General features: G+C 39.1%; 1 protein-coding gene across 1 annotated transcript; it reads right to left on the bottom strand.

The window, feature by feature from the left end:
• Positions 1-1,232: 1,232 nt before the first annotated feature.
• Positions 1,233-22,141, bottom strand: pcsk1 (proprotein convertase subtilisin/kexin type 1). Its single transcript, XM_041783077.1, has 14 exons — positions 21,781-22,141; positions 19,293-19,397; positions 19,079-19,201; positions 14,574-14,720; positions 12,648-12,724; positions 10,055-10,143; positions 9,161-9,333; positions 8,659-8,871; positions 8,437-8,537; positions 8,083-8,316; positions 6,088-6,245; positions 5,868-6,001; positions 5,590-5,751; positions 1,233-3,264 (listed from the first exon to the last, which is right to left on the bottom strand). Exons 1-14 carry the CDS (start codon positions 21,967-21,969, stop codon positions 2,830-2,832), a joined length of 2,340 nt encoding a protein of 779 aa, XP_041639011.1. The 5' UTR covers positions 21,970-22,141; the 3' UTR covers positions 1,233-2,829.
• Positions 22,142-23,757: the final 1,616 nt, after the last annotated feature.

Here is a 23,757-nt window from a genome sequence, read left to right as displayed (position 1 = left end):
TAGAAACTCTTGGAAAACCTTCATAAAATCACTTTACCCAAAGTCTTTCCTCCAAAAGAAAAGCTTATTTATTACTTCTCTTCGATGCAGTTTGAATATCCTACACATAAGAGAAGTAAACAGACATATGTCTGTGCAATATGGCTTCAGTTCACGTCAGCAGGGTGCTGTATTCTCTCTGACCAGAAGGTGGCGGCATTTAACAGGAAATACAACCGTTTCATGTCAATAAAGGACGACATGGTTCTAGACCTAAATTAATAGTGAAAGGCTATTTATGAAAAAAAAAAATAGATAGAGATTGATTAAATAAGTAATAATGGAAGACTGGCGGATACACGGACTATCAAAGAACTCAAACCTTAAAAAAATAGGCTATAAATATTTTGAAAGTAAATCATACTCTTTAGAATTTCTGTAACGTGGGATTTTGTGAGTAACAGTAAGTGTTATATTCGTATTTAAATTACGACAGGTTTCAAAAGTGTCTCATTTTGACTTGGGTTACCAAAACGACTCGGCTATGTAACGAATTATATCTTTTTTTGTCCTTCCTCTACCTTAAAATTAAAATAGGGATTTCCTCAAAGAGAACTGCCATTTCTAACGGTTGTCATCTTTAACAACGCTATGCTAATTACTCAGTGCGTTGTACTCACATACAGCAGTGTGTTGACGTACGTGCTAACGCATTAGCTTTAGCTTTGTCCAATACTTATTTCTTACTATTTGGTCATTTAAGCAAACATTTGCTATTAAGGCTAAGCTGATAGTTTAGTAAATGTTAGGACTTCAGTACATCAAAAGTTGTCTGGGTTTGAAAGACTTCTTAATGCGCAAGAGAAACATTTTCAAGCTTATGAGATAGTTTCTTGTGCACATATGAAACCTTTTTCTTCTCATGTCCTCATCTGAGCTCTGTAAGTAAACAGATGACTAAAAACAATGAAATAATTCAAGATCTCAAGAAAACATTCAAAACTTAATTGTGATCATGGGAATATAAATAATATAAATGGATTCATGTGCTCTTAATAAATACAGACAAGTAAAACTAAATGTAAAAGTTAAAATATTATGTATTCTTATGTTTAAATCTGAAGACCATACTTATTATAGATCTAGAATTTGACTTAAACAGACTCAAAGAGGTTCAGTTTGCAGTTTATTACGATAAATCTCTTTTTTTTTACATCCATACAGAAATTGCAACATAATATTGGTTTGTGTAAACAACTTTGGACTGAAGCATCAGTCAAAAATAAACAAACAGATAAATGAAGATGACAGCACGGGCTACAATAAAGAGTGGATAATCTACAGTTGTCGAAACATTGTCTTTCTCCTGTCACCTTGTCAGAGAAGCAGGGCAGGCAGGCAGGCATCCAAACTGAAGGATAGAGACTCTGCATAGGGGGTTCATATCATAATCACTGCACTGCCTTTATTAAATGATCCACACCGTGTGGGGAGAGACTTATGTATTATAGAATATATTTTAAGGCGTTAAAGATGATGAATGTGCTTGAAGCTTGAAGTGCAGAGTCTCCATCCTACAGTTTTTCTGGTGAGCTTCTGAAGTGTGATAGGCTGAATGATGTCAAATAAATAATAAAAAAGGAGAAGTTATGTTAATGCAGGCATCTGTCCAGGATTAAAGGAACTGGTTGCATATTGCAGAAGATGAACAAACAACATTCTAGCCATTTGCACATTCACTGAAATACACAGAAGCTTTTTAACAGCACTGATTCTGGCAGTGTTCATTTGGAGATATGCTGACTTTGCAGGTATTGAGTCGAGTACGCCACAAGAAAATAAACCTGTTCCAGGGTTTGATACTGTATATATTATTTCCATAAACTATGAGGATCCTTAGAAAAATATTTCATTTAATGCAGCATTGTACGTATACAAAATTAAAGAAATTACACATAAAGATTAATCTGCTGTTTGCTTCACTTTCTATGTATCACTGCTCCAGCTGAATGTCTGCTTCATCTTTCATTCATTAATACCAAATAAACATCTTTTATTAAAAGTGTATTTAATGTTAGAACTGTTGACCAGATAATCTATCATTCTTTTGAGCTTTTGAGACACCCTGAGAACAAATCTTTTGTCAACATTTTAAATGTCTTATCAAATTATAGTTTTGCTTTTGCCATTTTATGACTTTTTCACTTTTAAGGAATAAATTCACCCTCTAAAGTAGTTCAAATATGAAGGTGTACTATAGCATTCGACCATATTAAAACAAAACAAAAAAAAATTAAATGACTGAAAGATGGCAAAACTAATAGAAACAGGATTTTTGAAAGTGAAGATTTTGGATATCAAGTGTTTTCAAACCATATTACAATCATTGTCTTTGAATAATATATAGATAATAGATATATATAGATACTAATACAAACTTATACTCTAAAGGTGGCATGCTTGAGCAGGCGAGGAAGAGAAGAGAGACAAGGCCTTTCTCTCTTTTCTTATCATTAATGCTTCCATATTTACGTCATGGAGGTAAAGTTTGTATTGTAACAAGTCCATGTTTTGAAGGATGTGTGTGCTGCAAATTTTGCTAACTGAACAAAAAATGAATCAATGATGGGCAGTTGTAAACAAAGGTAAAGAGGTCAGATTTGCAGCATTTCGGGGAAAAACAGAACACTCCTTTTCTTTCTTTCTTCTCACCCCTCCATTCCTGATTGCTCCCTTTGCTTTTCTCTCCTCTCTTTGCCTTGTTCCTCTGCTCCCCAACCAACACATCAACATGCCTCCTCTTTATCTTAAACACTTTCCTCTCTTCTCCATCCTCCTCTCCTGTAGTCTTCACTTGCTGGCATCGTCGATCATGTCAAAAAGGGCCTGCAGCAGTCGGTCGTCCCTGTGCCTGTATGGCTTGGTGCTGTAGAAGCCGTCGGTGTAGTCGCTGTAGATACTGTCCTCGGGGCCTCGGTATTTGTTGATCATGTCCAGAGCCTGGTACAATGCCTTGGTGGGGAGTCTTGTTGTGGAGGGGGACAGGCTCCGGCTCGGCTGCTGTTTCCCCCAAGTGGAGGAAGAGAAAGAGGAGACCCTGGGTGCAGATTGGGTCTGCTGCAGGATGGGGGCCTGCCTGTTGAATGCTGTCTGAAGGAGACGCAGCAGGGCCAGGGAGGGGGAGTACTGGGGATTTGAGGGGGTTTTGGGGTCCTTCTCTGGGTTTGGAGGAAGGGAGGCTCGTGCAGTCTCAGGCTTGGAAGGTGGGTTGGGTTGTGTGGGCTCCTATGATAAAGATGGATGGAAAGGAGGACCATCATGGTGTGCAAAATCTAAATAATCCCAGAGTTTCACTTAAAGATTAACAAGACAGCACAATTTTCAGCTTGCTATACAAAACGTGCCTTTGCTGTTTTGAAAATGTATTTAAAATGAATATTGTGTCATTATACACATGAGCAACAATTTGTAAGGTTGTTCTTGTAATAAAACACAATGAACCAAAATTACACAATAACAGACTGAACTTACATTACACTTAATGTGGATTAAACTACACTCAATCCTAATGCAAAGTCTGCACTTTTCACCCTACATAAAGGATTTCATTTTAGCTGCCACTGTGTTAACATAAAAAAGCAACATAACACTTATATATTCATTCAACCATTCTTTTTACAGGCTATCTCATAATGTGATTCTGCAAATAGGAATATAGCCTGTTGTAACCCAATAGTCTGTCTGATTTGTGGATTTATTCAACATTACTAAATCATTTTGAAGCAAATTTATCTGTTTCACCATTTCAATTTATAGGAAAAAATCCCTTGGGAGTGACAGGACTCACTAGTGTGGTATTACATATTAATGTCCCGTAGTCTCTAAACCTTTTTTTAATACTACCTTTTAAAAGCAATTTGCATTGCTGTTGGGTTTATCTTAAAAGTTCTTCTATAACTAATATTGACTGGGTAGTGATTGATGCTGTAGAGTTTACTGCTGCTGCAAGGTAACAAGTAAAACCTCTAAGGTTCTGCAAAATCCAGATTTGAAGAGGGTCTAGATTTTAGAAAATATTGGTCCAAGGCTGAGTGCTGCCAGGCATTTGGGAACCTTTGAAGACAGTCTGCAGTGGTTGCCATATTGAAAACGCTGTCTCAAACAAACTTTAGATCAACCAAGAAAGCAGACGAACTGCTCTAGCTGAGGCAGATCATAAGCCTCCTGGAAAACTAGAAGACGACTATGTTACACTACAAGAGCGTTTGTCATTCCTGACGCTCGTATTCGGGTTCAACGTTTGTTGATGAGCTCCAATGTTGCAGTCGGGTCACAATCTGGTTGAATCCGTGTAGTCTGAGTAGGCCTTAATGTAGCTAATGTAGCTAAAGCTAACAAAGCTATGTCAGCTAATGTAGCAAATGCTAATGTTAAAAGGGCTAACGTAGCTTACATAGCTTTCATAGCTACATGCTTTAGCTATGTTTGCTATGGGTAATATTGCTACATTGGCTTCCAAAGTCATGTTAACTTCCCTGCTAGCAAAGCAATGTTAGCTTTCGCTAAATAGTGCCACCGTTCATGGAAATATTTCTAAAATGGGTGGGAAATTTGTTGTATCAGCAAATGACATCAATTACGTCCTGACCATGGTGGTGTGTCTTGTAGTAGTGGTCTGAGAGCTGCTGTCTACAGCCCGACCCCTCTCTCTTTTTTTGCCCTGTTACATTGGCTTCATGTTAAACACAGCGGCTCTTGCTTTTTAGTGATTCCATCCACTAACACTTTTAATTGCTACATAGATCTACTGAAATATGCCAGCAAGGAAACTTACAGAATTAAATGTCTTTCTCTACATAAAAACAAAAACGTTCACTGCCATCAAGCTGTCAAAAGTTCTGATTGAATACTTAAGATGTGACAAAATATCTGCTGAACTAATGACATCCCCACTGGACTCAGATGTACAGTTCTCTGTATTTTGTGCTAATTGGTTAACGCTTGCATGCTCACATGCTAAGCTAGGAGGAGTATTTATGTAATCATTATTAAATCTGTTGGAATCAAAGGTCATATTCAGAGGGGTTCAAGATGTTCAAAATAACTCTTTCAGCAAAAGGTCCAGAATTTAAGTCTTTTATTTATTTTTAAACAAATATCCCTGCCCCTTTTAAATAATGATAGCCCATAATTCTGAACTAATCAAATACATCTAAACCAATCAATGGCCTGTATCTTGTTAAAAGCAACATTCTCCTTCTCATAATGATTGTGTTAAAAACCTGGGTTTATATGACGACATATGACACATCAGCTCTACTTTTGACTTAAGGGGAGAAACTACAAAAGGTCCACTTATTAAAAAAAAAAGAAGCCCTTTCCATTATGCTGGTAATGGACCAGGAATCTGTATGTTAGACATGGCACTGTGAGCATGTTAGCATTGAGCTTTGCACAAGCTTAGCTTTAACATGTGTAAGTTTAGTGTCCTTATTCAATGCTTAAGCCAAGTTTCTTATTTAACATGACAAAAAAACACAACTTCTGCAAATCATTCCATTCATCTGGATTCAAACTAGTCATTCTGTTGTTACTTGACATTGCACCCACCTCCATCATGTCATCCATATGCTCCACGCCACGGCGGTCATTCTGCACGGCGTTGTAGGGGATGTAAACTCTGGGTTTCTTCATGTGCTCTGGCTTCTCTGAAGTACCGTGAAGAATCAACTTCCAGTTTAGAATACGACCTTCATTCTCTATGCGACCCGACTGTGAAGGAAAAAAGGTTCATTAGCAACAGTTGCAGCTGCTAATGCCTATATTCATATTTCCAACTTATCTTAAATGATAAGGGCTTAAAACACAGAAAAAAGCAAATAACTTACAGTATCTGTAATTTTTAAAGTCCATGTTCCAGAGGGATCTTCTCCCCATGTGTGCACAGACATAAAATCCCAGTTCCTGAAACCGTTAGAGGATGTGTCCCTCTCTCGCTCGGCCAGCAGCACTGTACTGGTACCTGACGGATGATCCAACATGACAGGTCACTTTAGTATTTCTTATTCTACCCACATGTGTGTGTCCACGTGTGTGCACAAATCTAACCTGCTGGGGAGGTGAGTGTGATGTGCAGGTCTCCTCTCCTTGTATATTCAATGCTGGCCTCCACCTGCACATGCTCCAATGAGATGACTGCGTTCTCCTGGCCTGCACAAGCTTTGGTTGGAATCTCTATAGTGATCTCCCCTGCTGCCTTCAGCTCCCTGTGGGATGAATTAAAATAGCAGGGGTGAGACACACAAACAGAGCTCCCTGTGGCTCCCTGTCATCCTGTCATTACTGTATGCACCTCAGCAGGGTGGGTTCAAAACACCGGCTGTGCCATCTACACGTCCAGATAATAAATATCACATGTGATAAAGTACATCCAGAATTTGGGAAATATTCAGCACATCACGAGCATGTGTAAGACACATTGACAGATTTGGATCCCTCTGGTCATTCATTTGCAGACAGTTAATCCTCATCTCTCCAAGGAATGAATGAAAGGATTTCAGTGTTCAAGCTGGCATAAAGCTGGAGGGGGGTTGTAGACCTCTAAGCACTGACAGGAAACGTAGAGCCAAATCCTTAGGATTAGACAGGGATGGAGTAAGGTAATGGGGAAACTGAATGTGGGTGCTATTGAGTCTCATAATCCAAAGCAAATTGTAAAATGGACACTTAAAGGGGCACAGAAGTGGGATGGCTCTAACTGCTTTGCGCACGTGTGTGATGGCTTGAATTTACAGCCACACGTTATTAGTGGATTATAAATCCACATAGAAATACAAACGAACATAAGGTGTGACATCAGTGGTGGAGGATTACTTTTTTAAGTTTGTGTCCATTATAGAAAGCTTTGAATTTGAGATATATCATCCTTATATCAACAATCAGCAAAAACTGGATAATTAAACTCAAATTTGGGAGCATAGCTCCAAAAAAACAATTGTTTTAATAAATTTTCAAGCTATCTTGAAGAGCCACAAGAATGGCCTTGAAGTACATACTGTACGTACGTAATGTATGTTTGCCAAGATAACCAATACAAATGCCCCCTACTCCTGGCTATCACTGATGCGGGAGCATAAAAATAAGTGGAGAACTGCAAGTTTATTAATTTGCCAGTACAACATATTTACATTCTTAGATTTAAAAAAAAAAAAAAAAATTATTCATTTACAAAGTCTGGCAGTTACATTCATGATATAACCAAACTGCAAACATTACAGACTAAGAGACATTTCATAAGTAAAACAGAGAAAAAGGTCAGATGTTTTGTTAGGTATAGACCCATGTTAGAGAAAGTTACATGCACAGTGGCTGGCTTTAGCTTTGCTAGCCTTAGCAAATGCTAATATAGCTAGCTACATAATTAATGTGACTATATAAGCCACTGTAGCTTAGTACTTAGTTAGCTTTGGCAATGTGAGTTTTAGCAAACATAGCTCAAGATAATGCAGCCAAGTAAATAATGTATTTAGCTTTGTAGCTACATTTGCGTTATTTACGGGACTTTGTTATCTATAGCTAAGTTAGTTTAAGCAACATGGCCTTTAGCAAAAGTAGCTAAAGCTAACTTACCAATGTAGATACATAGTTAATTTAGCTGCTTTGTAAGCCTGACTTTAGCTACATTAGCTACATAGCTGTGTTATCTATGTAGCTCACATTGCTAATGGAGCTATGTAAGCTACTCTATTAAATGTTTTGTATATGTTTTGCAGGTCAGATCTTTAACTTTTAACTTTTGGTATCTTAACCCTTACCTTACAACAGAATCTGATTTCTTTTAGAATGTTTTAGTGTGTATTTCCATTCTGAGATATACAGCATTTCAGATGAATGGTCTGCAGCCAGACTTTTGTGGCAAAAGACCCCCACACTCCCTCCCTTTCCACTAGGCTGCCTATGGGCCCGGTGATTTTAACCCTCATTTTTAAACTGTACAGTTAGCTAACTTGACCAGACACTTAGCAAAAATTGTCAGCCATTAGCAAAGCCAAGCTGCTTACATAACCTTCAAACCAAAGCTGTATGTGTAAGTTTTTCACTCACCTGGGCTGGAAAGAATCATCCCTGACAATACACTGCTTCTTCTCAGGCACGTGCTTCCAGGTGGCCGGGTCAGCCAGGTCAACCAGGGCTTTAGCATTGAGAAGACCAAAGCCAAAGCGGCTGTTAACCATCAGCCCAGCTCCATTCCTCTTCCAGCCTGGATTATTGGCAAGGGGATCGAACTCTGAGGTCCAGACCACAATGTGCTGCAGGTCTCTCCAGGTAAGATCTGGACTGAGGAATGGGAGACAAATGAGTATTTAAAACTTCATATAAAAGAGTAAAATATCATTACATCCTCACATATTTATAATTTAAATATTTCATGCAAATTTTGAGTTTTAGAGGTTTTACTTTTGTTCCAGTGCCAGGGCAAATATTCCAGCAGCGAGGGGTGCTGAGGCCGACGTTCCAGTGTGGGTCTGCGTGCACTCATTGTGCAGATCTGCACTCGTCTGGAAGCAAACAAGAAAAGAACAACATGAAAATCAAATCCATGGATCAAGACGATTTTTGAGAACATGGCACGTCCCCTGAACAAAGCTATCTGACATGATGTAACAAAAAGGTGCTTACAATCCTCTGGTCTGTGTAGTCTCCGCTGCTGTATGCTGTGGCCAGAGTGGAGGAGCACTTCTCTGCGTACCAGGGAGACAGACCCTGTTGGGAGGCGCTGCTGATGGAGATGGTGTAGATACTGTCTGTGTAGCCGTCACAGTCGCAGTTATCTCCCTGTCGGCCTCCGTTACCTGACGCCCAAACAAAGATAGAGCCTTTCCCACCCCGGCCCTACAGAGACATGAAAGACAGAGATTATGTTGTTGTATCAGATTCTGTGTTGTGAAAAAAACATCACTAAAACATGGTATTCATTGTAGTTACTGCAGTAGAAACTCTAATTCTTAGCTAACAATGACTAATTGTGTTTTGTCATTAGAGACTTGATTCCCAGCAGGTGAACACATCACTGTTATTGATTCTGTTTTTATCTGATTCTCATCACTGCTACAGATAATAGCTCCCATTAGAAACCACGGTCTGATAGCACTCCTGCTGAATGTGACTTTTTTGCCCTTACCTTCTGAATGCCGTACTCGAAGGCCTTCTGAGCCAGCCGGCCAGGTCCCTCCACCGTCTTACCATCATCGTTGGGCCCCCAGCTGGCACTATAAATGTCCACATGGTCTGGATTAAAGCCAATAGAGCTGGCCTCGATGGCATCCGTCACAATCCCATCAAGCATGCGAATTCCTAAACAGGGAGACATAAGACTATTACACAGATCCCCTCTAGGTGGTTCACCATTGTAATGCATGAATATACCATTGATTTATGATGACTTATAATGACATTTTTATCTTTAAAGAGAAAACAAAATCTAAAACGAACCCCGAAAGGTTGTTCATACATTGATTTTTGTGTTATAACAGCTGCAGTATTTTAAGATGCAGGTGCTTTTTGAGCACAAAGAATCAGCTTATAACCCAGCCCTTCAGATGCTGCAGCATTAATTTTAAGCCATTGTTTAGGTGGATTGTAGCTCAGTTATTTTGGTGAGTGATGTTATGTAACCATCTGTCGTAAAAATCAGGCTGGGTTTAGGAAATCTTTCTTTCCCACAGGCTATGGAATATGAACTAAATAAAAATCCAGTAATACATAGTTTTGCATTGCATTTAGCATTTAAATAATGTAATCCTTTGCTGTGCCAGGGATATGTTTTAAGGAAGATTTGCATTTTTAGTTTTTTAGTGATGGAATGAGCCCTTCAAAAGAAAGTTTTCCTTGGAGCACCTGTATGGGATCACTAGATAGACCAAGCAGTTCTTCCACTGTCTTAATCAACCCTCATTGTACCAGTCTAATCAATAAACTTGTCAGTCTTTGTGTCAATCAGTGCAGTGGTAGCAACACAGACCACAGAGGGTTTACTTCAGATAAAAATCAGATAAAGCAGACATGGGTATCTCACCTCCAACCTTGGAATTGTAGGCGACTCCAACCCCACATTTATTGTTGTCCGCCTGCATAGCAATCTCCCCAGCACATCTGGTCCCATGCCTAGGTACAAATGACATATTTACACTTATATAAGCATGCATAAATTCACTGATACTGCAAACATCCCATACAATCATGAAGTTACAGCAAAGTTCATGATTTGATTTGTTTTTTGTCAGTGGCTTTCAGCTGGTCCAGGCCTCACGAGCCACCACAACCTCCTGAATGGGAATAAGAGACTGAGAGAGAGGCCCATGCATACATTATTTCTATTTTGTTTCCCATGTTAAGATGTTAGTTTGGTTGTTTCCAAGAGGTCTTGAGAATTTTACACATTATCATGGTAAAATCAGCCTTGTTGTCCCAAGATAAAGAGATTAAAAAAGTCAACAACTCAAGAAAACAACAAAAATCCCTCATCATCAAAAAGATAAAGTTAAAGATTTGTGTCTTTACATCAGATGTTTTTAGCCATAGTTTCTTTTGTACAGGCATATATGCACTGTTAGACTGAACAGTTGAATGTTGTCAAAATAATTTCGTTTTGTCAACTTAAATAACCAGAACAGCTATCCCATCTCTAATTGTCTGAGTTGATAATACACATTATTAGCTTTGGTAAACAGTACACAATCACAAAAAATATTTTTTGTAATTGTACTCAAATTATTTGACAATCACCTCTAATCTGCATAGTTTTTCCAGAATGCTTTTGGGCATTAGACCCTTTTGCACCATGAGTGAAGTTACTGACTCAGTCAGAGAAGTCAAGCCTGGGGAAGCAACCACAATAGATAATAGATGGTATACTGATTATGATGAAAAAGGACTTCCTGGTTCAATGCGCTCCTTTTAGTAATTGTCCCTGGAGTCACTGAAGTTGGCCTACCTCGAGTAATGTGAATGTTCAACATTAAAGTATTGACTGAAAGGGAAAATATACTGGATAAAGAACATGCAGCTTTTAGAAAAATACCTGACTGGGTTGTTACGAGTTGGATTTTAACAGAATTTATCAGTGAAGAAAAGTTTCCATAATTTAGTTGGACTTAAAAATGTTAAGTTAACTAAACAAGTACAAGTACAATTGAGTTGATATAACCTAAAATTGCTGAGTAGCTGCTTCTAAACAAATGCTGTTTTTCAGTGAGCAGTATTTGAAATTTTCATTTAATCAGCTTCCTCTAATATTTTGAGTTTTGTTAACTCATTGGTTACAGTGTTAAATATATATTCCAATAATCCACTTCTTTAAAATCTTTGACTCAATCAGTTCCACCAAGTATTTAGCATATTTTCCATTTGTACTGTTTTACAGTGTACAACCTGTTGAAAACAGCTCTATGATCCACTTTGGGTCCTAACCTACTGATTGCAAAAGCATGACAGACATTTGCACGTTTCTGAGTAAATAAAGTGTCATAAAGCAAATTATCCTTGCATTTATCTTCCATATTTTTAAAAAATAGTTATTATAACTGTTTTACCTGCGCTTTTTATTTTATAGTTTGTGACCAATAACATGACTTCTCTGAATAAACCAATTCACCAATCACTGAGCCCTGCCTTCCAATGCCATGAGCCAATCACATTTCTTTTAACCGTAAAATTTTGCATAGAAAGCATCACAAGAAATTAAGATTTTCCTGCAGTTTTAATTAAACTTATTTAGTTATTTATTACTTACAATAAGGGCCAAAAGATGTGCAGACAGTTAATTCAGTATTGGTACGAGGTATCCTGGGTGGCTAGAGAATGATGCATATATCAACTGGTCCTTGAACTTCACATAAACACGACAAAGCCCCTCTTTTGAATTAAGCAGTGTGGCAGACCACACTGTCAGTTAAACATGAAGATCAACAAGGATGTCGACATTTGTGCGAAGGCAACATCGTGTTAAAAAGTTTGCAGCAAAGTCACACATGTATCTAACCTCATGAATTATGTTATTGTGTGTAACATCATCCTGCAGCAAACTTTTCTACATAATTTTACTATCTGTCAGCTAATCGCCACTAACACTATGGCCAGCTTCAGCTTTGTAACGTTAGCTCATCACATCATCTTTTCAACTTACTATGTTTGTTTTTTGACAGTAGGACATCAGTGTTCACCTTAGTGAAAAGTTGTAGTTTAAGTCCACCCAGCTGGAAACCATCAACGTAACTGTGACAGCATAGCATTAGTCAGTTGTGATGAATTAGGCTCTATACAAGCTTTCTAGCATCTTCAATTACAAATGAAGCTGGCAATGGACTGTTGAGTATCCAAATAATAAAAAGCCAGGGGCTGTTGTGGAGTTGTGTGTATGGGCAACAGCTAGAAGAGGTTTTGTGAGTAGCTTTGCGGAAGATCTGAGAAACAGAAACTAAATCCACTACAGAGAACTGTAGTTGTTCTTTATCAGAATCAGCTTTGTCTATGTTCAGCCAATTTGTGCCCAGTTTGTGCTCATTTGAGATAACATGAGATGCCTCCTACAATAATCGAGCCTCAGAATCATTGGATAAAACAGCACTGCCTGCTGATGTCTGAATGCCACTGTTCAGCTCTTTACTCACTTGTTCTCATTAGTGGAGTCGTATCTGGGGAAAGGGTCGGGATCATTGTCATTGAAATCGTAGCTGGCTGCTGCATCCTTGAACAAAAAGAGACAGAAAACAATCAGACATTTAATTTTGCAGCTGAGATTATGTCCCTGTGCACTAGTGATGAAGGCTTTGAACTCAGATTATTAAAGGCCAGTGTGCTATATTATAACCTGGCATTCCAGATCGACTGATTACATACCCAGTGCTTGGGATATGTTTGATTTACCTACACACAACACCTTTGGAAAGGGCAGAGCCTTTAAAAAATCTTGGAAGGTGATTGGATGAATGTTCTGTCTGCCAATCAGAGCCACGAAACATTTGACAAAGTAGACACCCTGAAGGAGTAAACTACCAAACAAAGCTCGACAGGTAGTTGTGACCCTTGTTCACTATCAGTGGAGCAAGTTATCAAATTAAAGTCTGGCCAAAGTCAGAGGGGAGTAGAGCAAAAACAGTGGCAACACTTTATTTCAGAGGGCCCCAGTTATGTAGTAAATGTATAGTAATAAGTGTTAATTATGTAGTAATTTCTCAAGAATAAGGTGGTTATTACCATTAAGTATGGTAGTTCTGTATTTTACCATTTAATAAGTAATAACTTGGAAATATGGTAGTATTGAGATAGTATTAACCAAGTAAAAATGTATTAGTTTTTAGGAAATTCCTGCCCCAAAACCCTTACCCTAAGCCCTTACACTAACCTTAAAAATTACTTGAATTTATTCAGGAAGGACCTACTTTGTCTGTTGGCCAAAATTTAAAAAATACCTAAGAATTATCAAGCTACCGATCCAAGAAGTTACTTGGTAAAATACCACCTAATTACCAGAGAATTGCCACTATATGCCACTATATTGCCACGAGAAATTACATTATTATAAAATTACTAGGTAGCTAGGCCCTCTAAAATAAAGTGTTACCAAAACATTTTTTGATAGAGAAATGTTGTCCAGTTCTGATAGGACTGTTGCTACTGCTGCATCTACACAAAACTCTTCACTGGCAGCCATTGTTTACAGGGTTGTAGTACAACCAAACCATACCTGTAGCTAGCGCCCACCACATTCAGCTTAAATGACTCTGATTGGCCAAATCATTCTCTGACCAGGAACAGACATTACAGCTTGAAACTTTGCAAGATGGTCCACCTGATGACAGACATGGATTCTGGCCAGTGCATTTGCTTTGCAGGATAAACATATACTGTATATTTTATAGTTAAAGCTTCTTTTTATTTTTTTTTCCACTGTATTTTCTTTAAAACTTGATTAAAGTGAGATATGTGTGACTACCATTGAGAATCACTGCTGCTCAGTTATGCAAATGCACTCGGCTCATATGGCTTGATTATCAAATAGGAATGTTTTGCTTGATTGAGCCTCTTTGATGAATCAGAGTTAGCTTAATTACAGTGGGAGTTGTTCCCATCAGCGCTGTTGTCATACATTATTTCCTTCTGTCACTCCCTCTGCCTCTTTTTATCCCTTCTTTTGCTTCAGAGGCGGCTTGAATCTTGGAGCAACTGCTCTGTTTGAAACCAAACCACAGATGTGGCTTTTACAGCTCCTTTCAGGAGGAAAAGGAAACACATTAAGCTTCTAGCCAATCATGCTGGCTTTCTATCAGCTTGTAATTATCTGCATCCTCCTTCAGACTGTCAAACACCCTCTTGAATTTGAAATTATTTTTATAATTCTGCCTCACAGCCTAAAGCCAGCCACTCAGAAAACTGCCCAGTTTGTATCTAATAAAAGAGCTTTGCAGGCGAGCCATATCATACAGAAGATTTATCATTATCTTCATGAATTGCCTTGCAAGGTGTCACCAGCAGGATTGCTATGGCAACGGCAGGCCCAGACGATGGAGGCTGTCTCCATGGAAACAGTGTCTTACGTAGTTGGAGTAGATGTCTGTGTGGTTCCACTCCAGGCCGTCATCCAGCACAGTGATGACCACTCCTTTCCCCGTGATGCCTTTCTGCCACACAGGGATCACGTGCAGGTCAAGCTTTGGCAGCGAGGATGACGTCCGAGTGTCTTGCTGGAAGAGAAAAATTGATCCGGTCAGCCTCTCATATAAACAAAGCATTATCATATATGTCAAAAAGGTCAGCAGGAGTAAAATCCTCATCTCACTGCAGTGACCTTTACTGAAATTCATTACTGGGTTGTTTGCCTCTCTTTTGTCTGGCTCGAGTCTACTTCTATGGCCACTTGTGGGCCGATTGGTTTCAGTGATGCCTCAGGGTCAACCCACAGTTCTTACAGCCAAACTCGCATCCAATCCCTCTGTTGGATTATTTTGAAATCCATCTCCGAGGCCGAGGAAAATCACATGCATTGGGAGTTTGGGAATGCAGAGCCTGGTTTAAATGAAAATTAATCAGCAATGGAGGAGGGTAAGCAGGGAAGAGGTCTGGGAAGAAAATGATTGTAAGCTGGAGACAGCTCAGACTAAAAAAAGCACTCACTTTGCTCTTTGCGCATTATGCACAGACACTGCAGAACGCCACCCCAAGACGTGACTCATCCCTGTGATGTATCACCGCCTTCTCTCTCCTCAGCTCACAATTTGATCCCCAGTTTTCCCCATCATGTCGACAGCTTGTCGTCCTTTCCTCTCTCTGTCTTTGGAAATGGTCTGAGCCAGCCGGCAGCAAACACAATGCTCTTCTTAAAGCTAATGCAAAGCAGATTGTCTTGTTTGCACACAATGTGCTTCAATAGCCATTTATAAGAGAGTATTTCACCCCTGGCTGACTATTATCTACAGATTGTTTGTTTTGGTGTAAAACCAAATGACTCACTTGCTGATGCCATGAATAGATTTAAGCAGCAAACACACAAAAATAATCACAATGCTCTCTGCAGAGATCCACATAAAATGAGTGAGTGGACACACAAACAAATAGGCCCCTCAATGTACATAAACAGGGACTGATGCCTGAGCAGCTATGAACCCTCTCTCTCTTTCTCTCTTTCTCTCACGCACACATGCAGCAGTGCAGGCAGGAGGAATTTCATGCTACAAGTATGAGTCACTCCCTGATTAAATTATCAGGCAGTCTCCCACTCGTGAGAGATGAAGACTCTCATCCTGTTCTCGGCTCTCCCTATCAGCCACCGGCCTGAAGCCCCCGTCACACAGCTCCGCCTACTTCATCTCTGATGCTTGTGACATCACTCTCTATCCTAGCCCAACCCCCAACTCCCTTATTTGATATGTTTGCAAACACAACAACAGTATCATCAGCATAGTCGCTGATCTAAAAAGCTGAATCGTTTTCTTCTTTCCTCACAGAGCAGGCAGTGAGCGCGGAACTAGCTCCTCTAACCTGACCTGCAGAGTGACACAGACTCCGGGCTGATGTGGAAATACACTAAACGGGCACTTTAAAGCCAATTCCATTAGTGTCATCATCCCTCATTGGCAAGAATGATTCATCTCAATTTGTTTTCTTATTCCCCACTAGCGTGTGACTCATGCTGGATGAGTGCAGGTGTGGAGAAGATGAGAGAGCGTAACATGAGTCGCCCTCTCTTTCCCTGAGTGCACAAATGCTCACTGATGTCACAGTTTTATATGTTTCAGAGCTTAGGACTTATCTGTAACCTTCCCTGAATGTTACCAATCTAAAATCAATCAGGCAGCCCTGAGTCACCCATTGATCCCTCTGGTATGAGGTGATGTATGATAGTAGAGTATATTTACTGACGTCACTTTAAAAAGACTATCTTGAATAATGTTTTCCAGCTGTTTTTTTAAAATGCAAAAATGGTCATTCTACATGTTGAAGATTATATCACAGCATCTTAGTAAGATTTACAGCTGATTTTTATGTTTAGTATTGAAATTATCAATCAATAAATTAGTCAACATATAACCACCATTCTTTCAATTTTAGTCAAATAAAGCTACATTTTTGACAGCCTGCAGGACAAAACAGGTTTTCTGCCTTTTTTCCACTTTGATAAAAAAAAATTACGGACCTAATAATTCATCAAAAGAACAAGCAGCCAATTTTAACAGCTCCAAATTCATAAAAGTTGGGACACTTCGTAAAATGTTGATTAGAAAAATAGACTATGAATTCTGAAACACTAAAATTAAAGGATCAAAGACAGCATACCAAGTGTTGACAAGTCCACAGGTCTAAAAATTACACCAGCAACATGACTCAAAAAAGTTGGGACAGTGTCAACTTGGGCTGAAAGATTTGAGAAAATAATCTATAGAATAATTGTGATTTTTACCCCAAACATTGTGATTGTGATTTAATATCCAATAATTTCTAAAGTTCCCCATCTTATGAGCCTGACACATCAGATAGTCTGTTTCTTATATCAGTTGCATGGATATATTTCTCATTTCACGAGTGTTTGGGAAGGGCAGGGCTTTTAAACAAAAAAAAATCTCCAAAGCTGACTGGACAAACGTTCACACATCCATGATGAGCCAAGACAGAACGAGGTTGTACACATGCGCAGCTACAGAAGTAATGTCAGCTTGACGGTGCATAACAGTGGAGTGTGATGTGGATAAAACTTATGTCTTGTTTTAATAAAGAAATGTGGCACATTTCTGACAAAACTGCTGTTTTTCTACTGCTATTCCCTTCAACAGTAGCAGCTATTGCACACACTGTCTACAGTAGAACTCAACCTCCTGCTGAAGCAGGTTAGGAGAAGCACAAAAACATCTTTTCGACTTGCAAAGCCTTTGGTGTGGCTCTATGCTCTTGTTTTCATGGAGAAATGTGATCAAATTCTGATAAACTGCTGCCTTGGCTACATCAGCTGATGGAACCGCCGAAACTCATGCTGAGGCAGGTAAGAAGAGCAGAAACACGTTTTTTTTTTTTAATCATGAAAAGTTTTAACTGTAAAACTGCTGCTACATGCAAGCTAATTGCTACACACTAGTGGCAGCCATTGTGATCAGCTTTCAGTACAGCTTAACCCCACCTGTAGCTATCGCCTCATTCTCCTCAAATGACGCAGATTGGTCTGAATCATGTTTACAGTGAAGACTGGAGCTTTTCAAGGTGGATTTGCCTGGTGATAGACTGGCAAATCATCTGATCTGCAAGGATACATCTGTGTATTTTTTTTAATTCTAATTTATAACCAACACAATATGAGCTTCATGAAACTGAGGCTGAATAAGTCTGAAAATAAATCTAGTTGTGATTATTATATAATTGTTGTATTGAAGAGAGAGATCACTTTTATGTCATTCTCATTTTGATTAAGAAAAACATTTACAAAAATAGGAAAAGTTGGATTTTTTGCAGACTATTCTAAAAAATGACACTTGAATGACTGCATGATGTGTAGAGAAAAACATCTCTGGTGCAAAAACAGTTTTAAACTACTATTTTGACACTTATAGATTAAAGAAACATTGCACCTTCTGCGATTTGAAAATCGCAGCAAGTCATATTCTGATATGTAGTTTCATATGGAACTGTGATTTATTTTTCACACAAAGTCCTAACATTTTTGAACATAGTGTTGTAGATGATATGAAAATTTGACGTTGCAGTCCTGATGGAATGGCTTTTAATTTCACATATTGTGCTGTTTGATTTGCTCTCATAGAAATGCAATCATGGTCAAAAATAGTCACCATATCTGACTAAAAATAGTTCCATGTCTGTTTGTGTGCAGTGGTTATTGGGACACCCGGTGCATTCTCAGCTACTGCATTAAAGTCAGTAGAGAAATGTCACCTCGGGGTCAGTCAGCAGTCAGGAGGATAAAGTGAAAGTGTCAGTAATGGATCTAGACAGCGATTCACAGTCAACATTTTCCTGCCTCTGCTCAGCATCAATGAGTAAAAACCTCACATTCAGGGTAAATTAGGACTTAATGCGTGATGCTCTACTCTACTCCATCCTGCTGGATTATCATCCAGCCCTTCACTCCTCACCCACTGTGTGTGACCAATTAAGCAAATGGCTCTTTTGGCTGGAACTGCTTTATAACACGCAATTGTTGTATCATGTCACATATCCTCCTTTCCTTTAGATCATGGCTATGGAAAAGTAATAAGCTGTTTCCTCTTTTTGCATGTCTGCACATGACAACACAAATGTCCTGCACACACGCCTAATGGCAGGCGGATAGAAGCAAACTGAGGATGGTGCACTGAGTGCTATGGAGCTAGTTTCAGATAGGATTGTCTCAGGGGAGAGAGGACCAGCTGCATGCAAACAGACGGCTCAGCCACAACAAAAACAATGGCTTTTCAACAGCATCTGTGGCTCGTGGAGCTCAAAATGCTTGCATAATTTATGTTTTGACAATTTTCATCTTCAAACTACTTATTAAATTCCTCCTCTCTCTCAACCAATAATCATTCCTTTTTCTCTCTCGTGTGTCTTCTTGGGGACTCACCAGGTACCACTGCTGGTTCCACATGGGATCATCAAACAGCTTATCCACTGGACAGTCCCTGCACTCCCGGATGGAGGCTCGCTTGTTGCGACTCTTCTCATACTGTTGCTCAGCCCAAAGCACCTAAAGACATGTGGAAACATTTAGAACCATTGGACCTTTACAGTCAGACAAAAAAGGAACAAGATGAGCTCAAAGAAAGTAGAAATCTCACCCGATCATCTTCGGACAGTCGCTTGGTGATGTGGTCAGCGCTGCGTTTCATTCTGCTAGGATGATTGCGGTGTTTGAACAAGAAATGATCTTGAAGGGCCCCAATCTGATGGGATGCAAATACAAGACATCTTTTATACAGGAAATGACAAAATACCAGCAATATGGCTGCTTCGGTCTGATGTGCAGGGAAAAACATTAAAACTCCAGATTAAAAGCAATGGGAAATTCTTTGAGGGGGGTAGAGACAAGGCTGTAAAGCATCAGAGTATGAGCACTGGTGGACTCAAAGGGAATACAGAGGCTACCATCACTCCCCTTAATGTTTTAACAAAGCAATAGTATCCTTTTGGATGCTTTTATGGTATAAAAACATGACAAGGTGCCCTCTTTGGTGCACTATAGCTAAATAAAATTGACAAAGTGTCCTCTTTGGTGGGTAGTAGGTGGACACATTTTTACAGTGCCCTCTGAGGTGCCTTACAAGTAGACCAAATATGACCTATGAAGTGCCCTCTTTGTTCCCAACTAAGTGGACAAAATTTGACAAAGTGCCTCTTTTTTGCCAAATAAACAATCAAAATTCTTCAAAGTGCCCTCAGTGGTTTCAAGTAAGGTCAAAATTTGACAAAATAGACATTTTGGCACCAAGTAAGTGGTCAAAATTTGTTGAAGTGCCCCCTTTGTTGCTAAATAAGTGGTCAAAATTCTATGGAGTGCTCTCATTGGTGTCATGTAAGTTGTCAAAATTTGACAAAATGCCTGCTTTGTTGCCAAAAAAGTGTTAAAAGTTTGACAAAGTGCCAACTTTGTTGGCAAAAAAGTGGTAAAATTTGGACAAAGTGCCTGCTTTGTTGGCAAAAATTTGTAAAAATTTGACAAAGTGCCCTCCTTAATACCAAAAAGTGGTAAAAATTTGACAAAGTGCCCGCTTTGTTGCTAAAAAAAAGTGGTAAAAATTTGACAAAGTGCCCTCTTTGTTGCTAAAAAAGTGGTAAAAATTTGACAAAGTGCCCTCTTTGTTGCTAAAAAAGTGGTAAAAATTGACAAAGTGCCCTCTTTGTTGCCAAAAAAGTGGTTAAAAAAGTGCCTCTTTGTGGACAGAATTTGACAAAGTGCCTTCTATGGTGCCCTTGAAGTGTGGAAAATTGTACAGTTTCCTCTTAAGTGCCAAGTTAGTGGTCACAATTTGACAGTGCCCTCATTGGTACCCTACAAGTAGACCAAACATGACAAAGTGCTCTCTTTGTTGTCAAAAAGTGGTAAAAATCTAACTAAGTGCTCCCTTTTGTTGCCAAATAAGTCATCAGAATTACACAAAGTGCCTTCTGTGGTACAAATTAGAGGCCAAAATTTGAAAAAGTGCCCATTCTGGCTGCAAGTAAGTAGACAAAATTTGATGAGGTGCCTTCTTTGTTGCCAAATACGTGGACAAAATTAATGGTTAGAGAGTTATTAATTCCTCATTTGTTCAATCACATTTGTGAAGAAGGGCTCTATCACATAATAAAAAAGTTAATCAAAATAATAAATGAATTTACCAGTGTTTCTTAGCATTTCACTATAAATGTACAACTTACATGCACTGGTGCCCCGCTGCATAGAGTGGGTGCCCTTTTTACTATTTTTGCCCCTTTCTCTCAAACATCCTGAGTCCACAACTGCTCATTATTTGATCTTGTACAAATGTGCAGTGTTTTAACTGGATAAAAAACAGACATGAGGTTTTGGGGGGTTTTACTTCCACTGATTCTGATCAAAACCAAGAAAACGCAATGCACAAGGCCAACAGGTGTCAGTGCTTTTCTATGGCTGCATTGCATGCACCTTTAGGGACTAAAGCATGTAACATAAGCTGGATAGAGCTAATAACTGATGGTTGATTGAATGCATACAGTAGAGAGTGTACATACGGTCTCAGTTTCCATAAAGCCAGACGTCTCAGTTAATCATTGACAGCTACAGTTTTAACACAAATGAATGAACTGTCCTTTAAATAAATCCCATCTTTTATGTGTTTGTACAGGAGATAGCCTTAGTGGTGCACAAAGAAATGAAACCCCTAAATCTTGGGCCCTGGGTTATCAGAAGAGAGTAAACAGTGAGTCATATATTGATTAAATCCCCTTCCTTTAATTTAGCAGTGATGCTGAAGATACAGTGTGTTCTTTTGGGGCTATCATAAAAGGGTTTCTACTTGTTTAATGGCTTTATCAAACAAAGCAGAATCAGTGCTACAGCTGTCATCAGACCTGTTACAACACATTCTGGTATGCTCTGATAACATTTCATTAATCATTTTGATCCCATGGTTTCATATAGGTGACTTTAAAATGAGATGTTTGACTGTGGTAGCATGAATGAGGCCCTGTTTTTCTTAGATAAGAAGAGACACTAAATCTGAGAGCACACGCCTCATTTTTGGATCGTTTCAGGTTTTTTTTTTTTAACCTTAATTCTGAACAGGTGTTTTTGATGTTGGTTCTTACCTGTCGGACCAGCTGGTAGTCCAGCTCTTTGGCGATCGCCTCTGCAGCAGCCAGCCCACCCGGGATCTCCACCGCCCATTCGTTCAGGTACTGCCTGTCCCTGTAAGAGGACTCCAAAGACCCGGGAACCATGGAGGAGAGGACGGCAAGAACACAACACATCACCGCTGGGCGACATCTCACTTCCATCTCAGATGAAAATCAATCAGATGAGAAAACAGTACAGCTTAGAGGCGCCCAAAAAGCTAGAAAAGTCCGAGATCTAATTTTTGAAGTGATGATGAATAAACCTTCCTGTTTTTAATGTTTTATTCTCATAGAAACAGCTGGATGAGACGGAGAATCGGCGCGTGATTGCTCCGCCAAGGAGAGAGGAAATAGTGCTGATGGGGAGGGCTCGCTTGATCGCCGTGTGGTTGCTGATGGGGGGGTGTAAACGCGTCAAATGACGGGTCCTCTGACGTCAGTTTGGCGTCTACCTTTGCTGAGATGTGAGTTCGAGTCCCTCAGGGAGAAAGTCTGAAGGGGAGGAGGATGGGGGAGAACTATGTGACTAAAAATACCCCACTGTTTGTGTCTGGAGGAGGAGCAATGAAGAAGAAACAGTAGAAATTCCCTGGTTTATGATCATTATATGAGGGGATGATGTCGGGAAGCATCTTAGCTGCATTTATTATTGATCTACACGAGACTAGCACAAGCAGGAGTGGTAGTGTCTCAGATTATGGATGTAAGGCCCTGTCTTTATCAGTTTGTTTGTCCTATGACTTTGTTGTTTACGTCACTACGAGAGAGATTGCTTTCAGCACCGTGGACAGCTCCTCTTCCTCACCGCGGGACTCTCATCACAAGATCAGACTGAAACCAAACTCTGGGGCCTGAGGAGAAATGGGTCACTGTTATTTCGAAAAATAAAAATATAAAAATAGATGGAAATATTCAAATGGTGACACGCAGTGACGGTGGAAGTACCAAAACTCTCAAAGCTTGCCCGCAGAGCCAGCATACAAGACGCATAAGACACCTTAGTAAAGGACACCAGAAAGAAAGCAGAATTTCAAAGTTTTTACTGCTTGTGACGCCAAAGAAAATGTGTCTAGTGTGTATAAAAAAGGGTAGTTTACATGTGCAAAATGCTTTGATTGCTGTGAAGATGTTTTAAGTGAACTCTTAAAGGAATAACCAATAGCTGAGAGTGCAGGTGTGTGAAAAGTATAAATTACCTTTGTGATGCATGAAATCTATCATTTAGAAAGGTATCAGAACACCAAAAGGGTCAAAATGATCCTATTGACCAATATTTGAACTAGGGCTGTCTAAAGCACAAAAAAATTAATCATGATTAATCACAGGAGTTCTGTAGTTAATCGCATCCTGCTCCTCACAATGGAAAACTCCACACTTTTACATTTCACATTGACGTTGTGTCCTCTTGGATATTTCTGCTGTCTAACACTAAAGGTAACTGACTTCCTGTTTGGATACAAACATGTTTTGTAGATGTTTTAAAGATTATGCCATAAACTAAAGCATGGAAAAAATAACTTTTTATGGGTTGAAACAGAAATGGGGGACAGAAAAAAAGGAAAAATCTGATATCACAAGATGCATGTGACTTTTTTGTGTCTTTTTTCATCAACAAAAATTGTATTATTTGTTTTCTTATTGTTTTTTAGCTGCTTCTCTCTTTTTTGACCAGTAGATCTTTTATTTAAAAAAAAAAAAGACAGGAGCAGGTGATTGAAATACAACAAACACAATTCATGGATGAGAAACTGTTCCCAAATTTGCCCCATGTCAAGAATACACCCATTAAAACACAAACAACAGACTAACAATAATAAAGAATAAAAGAAATGAGAGTAATAGTAATAACAATAAAGTCTATAAGGAATGACAGCACAAACAAAAACAATGCGGTCTTGCAAATTCCCATGATGTCAAAAGAATAATAATCTTCTTGGTCAGGATTGTCAC

The sequence above is a fragment of the Cheilinus undulatus genome, linkage group 3 (genome assembly GCF_018320785.1).
Source record: "Cheilinus undulatus linkage group 3, ASM1832078v1, whole genome shotgun sequence".
NCBI classification, from domain to species: Eukaryota; Metazoa; Chordata; class Actinopteri; order Labriformes; family Labridae; genus Cheilinus; species Cheilinus undulatus.
This window is presented reverse-complemented; position numbering and strand designations above follow the sequence as displayed.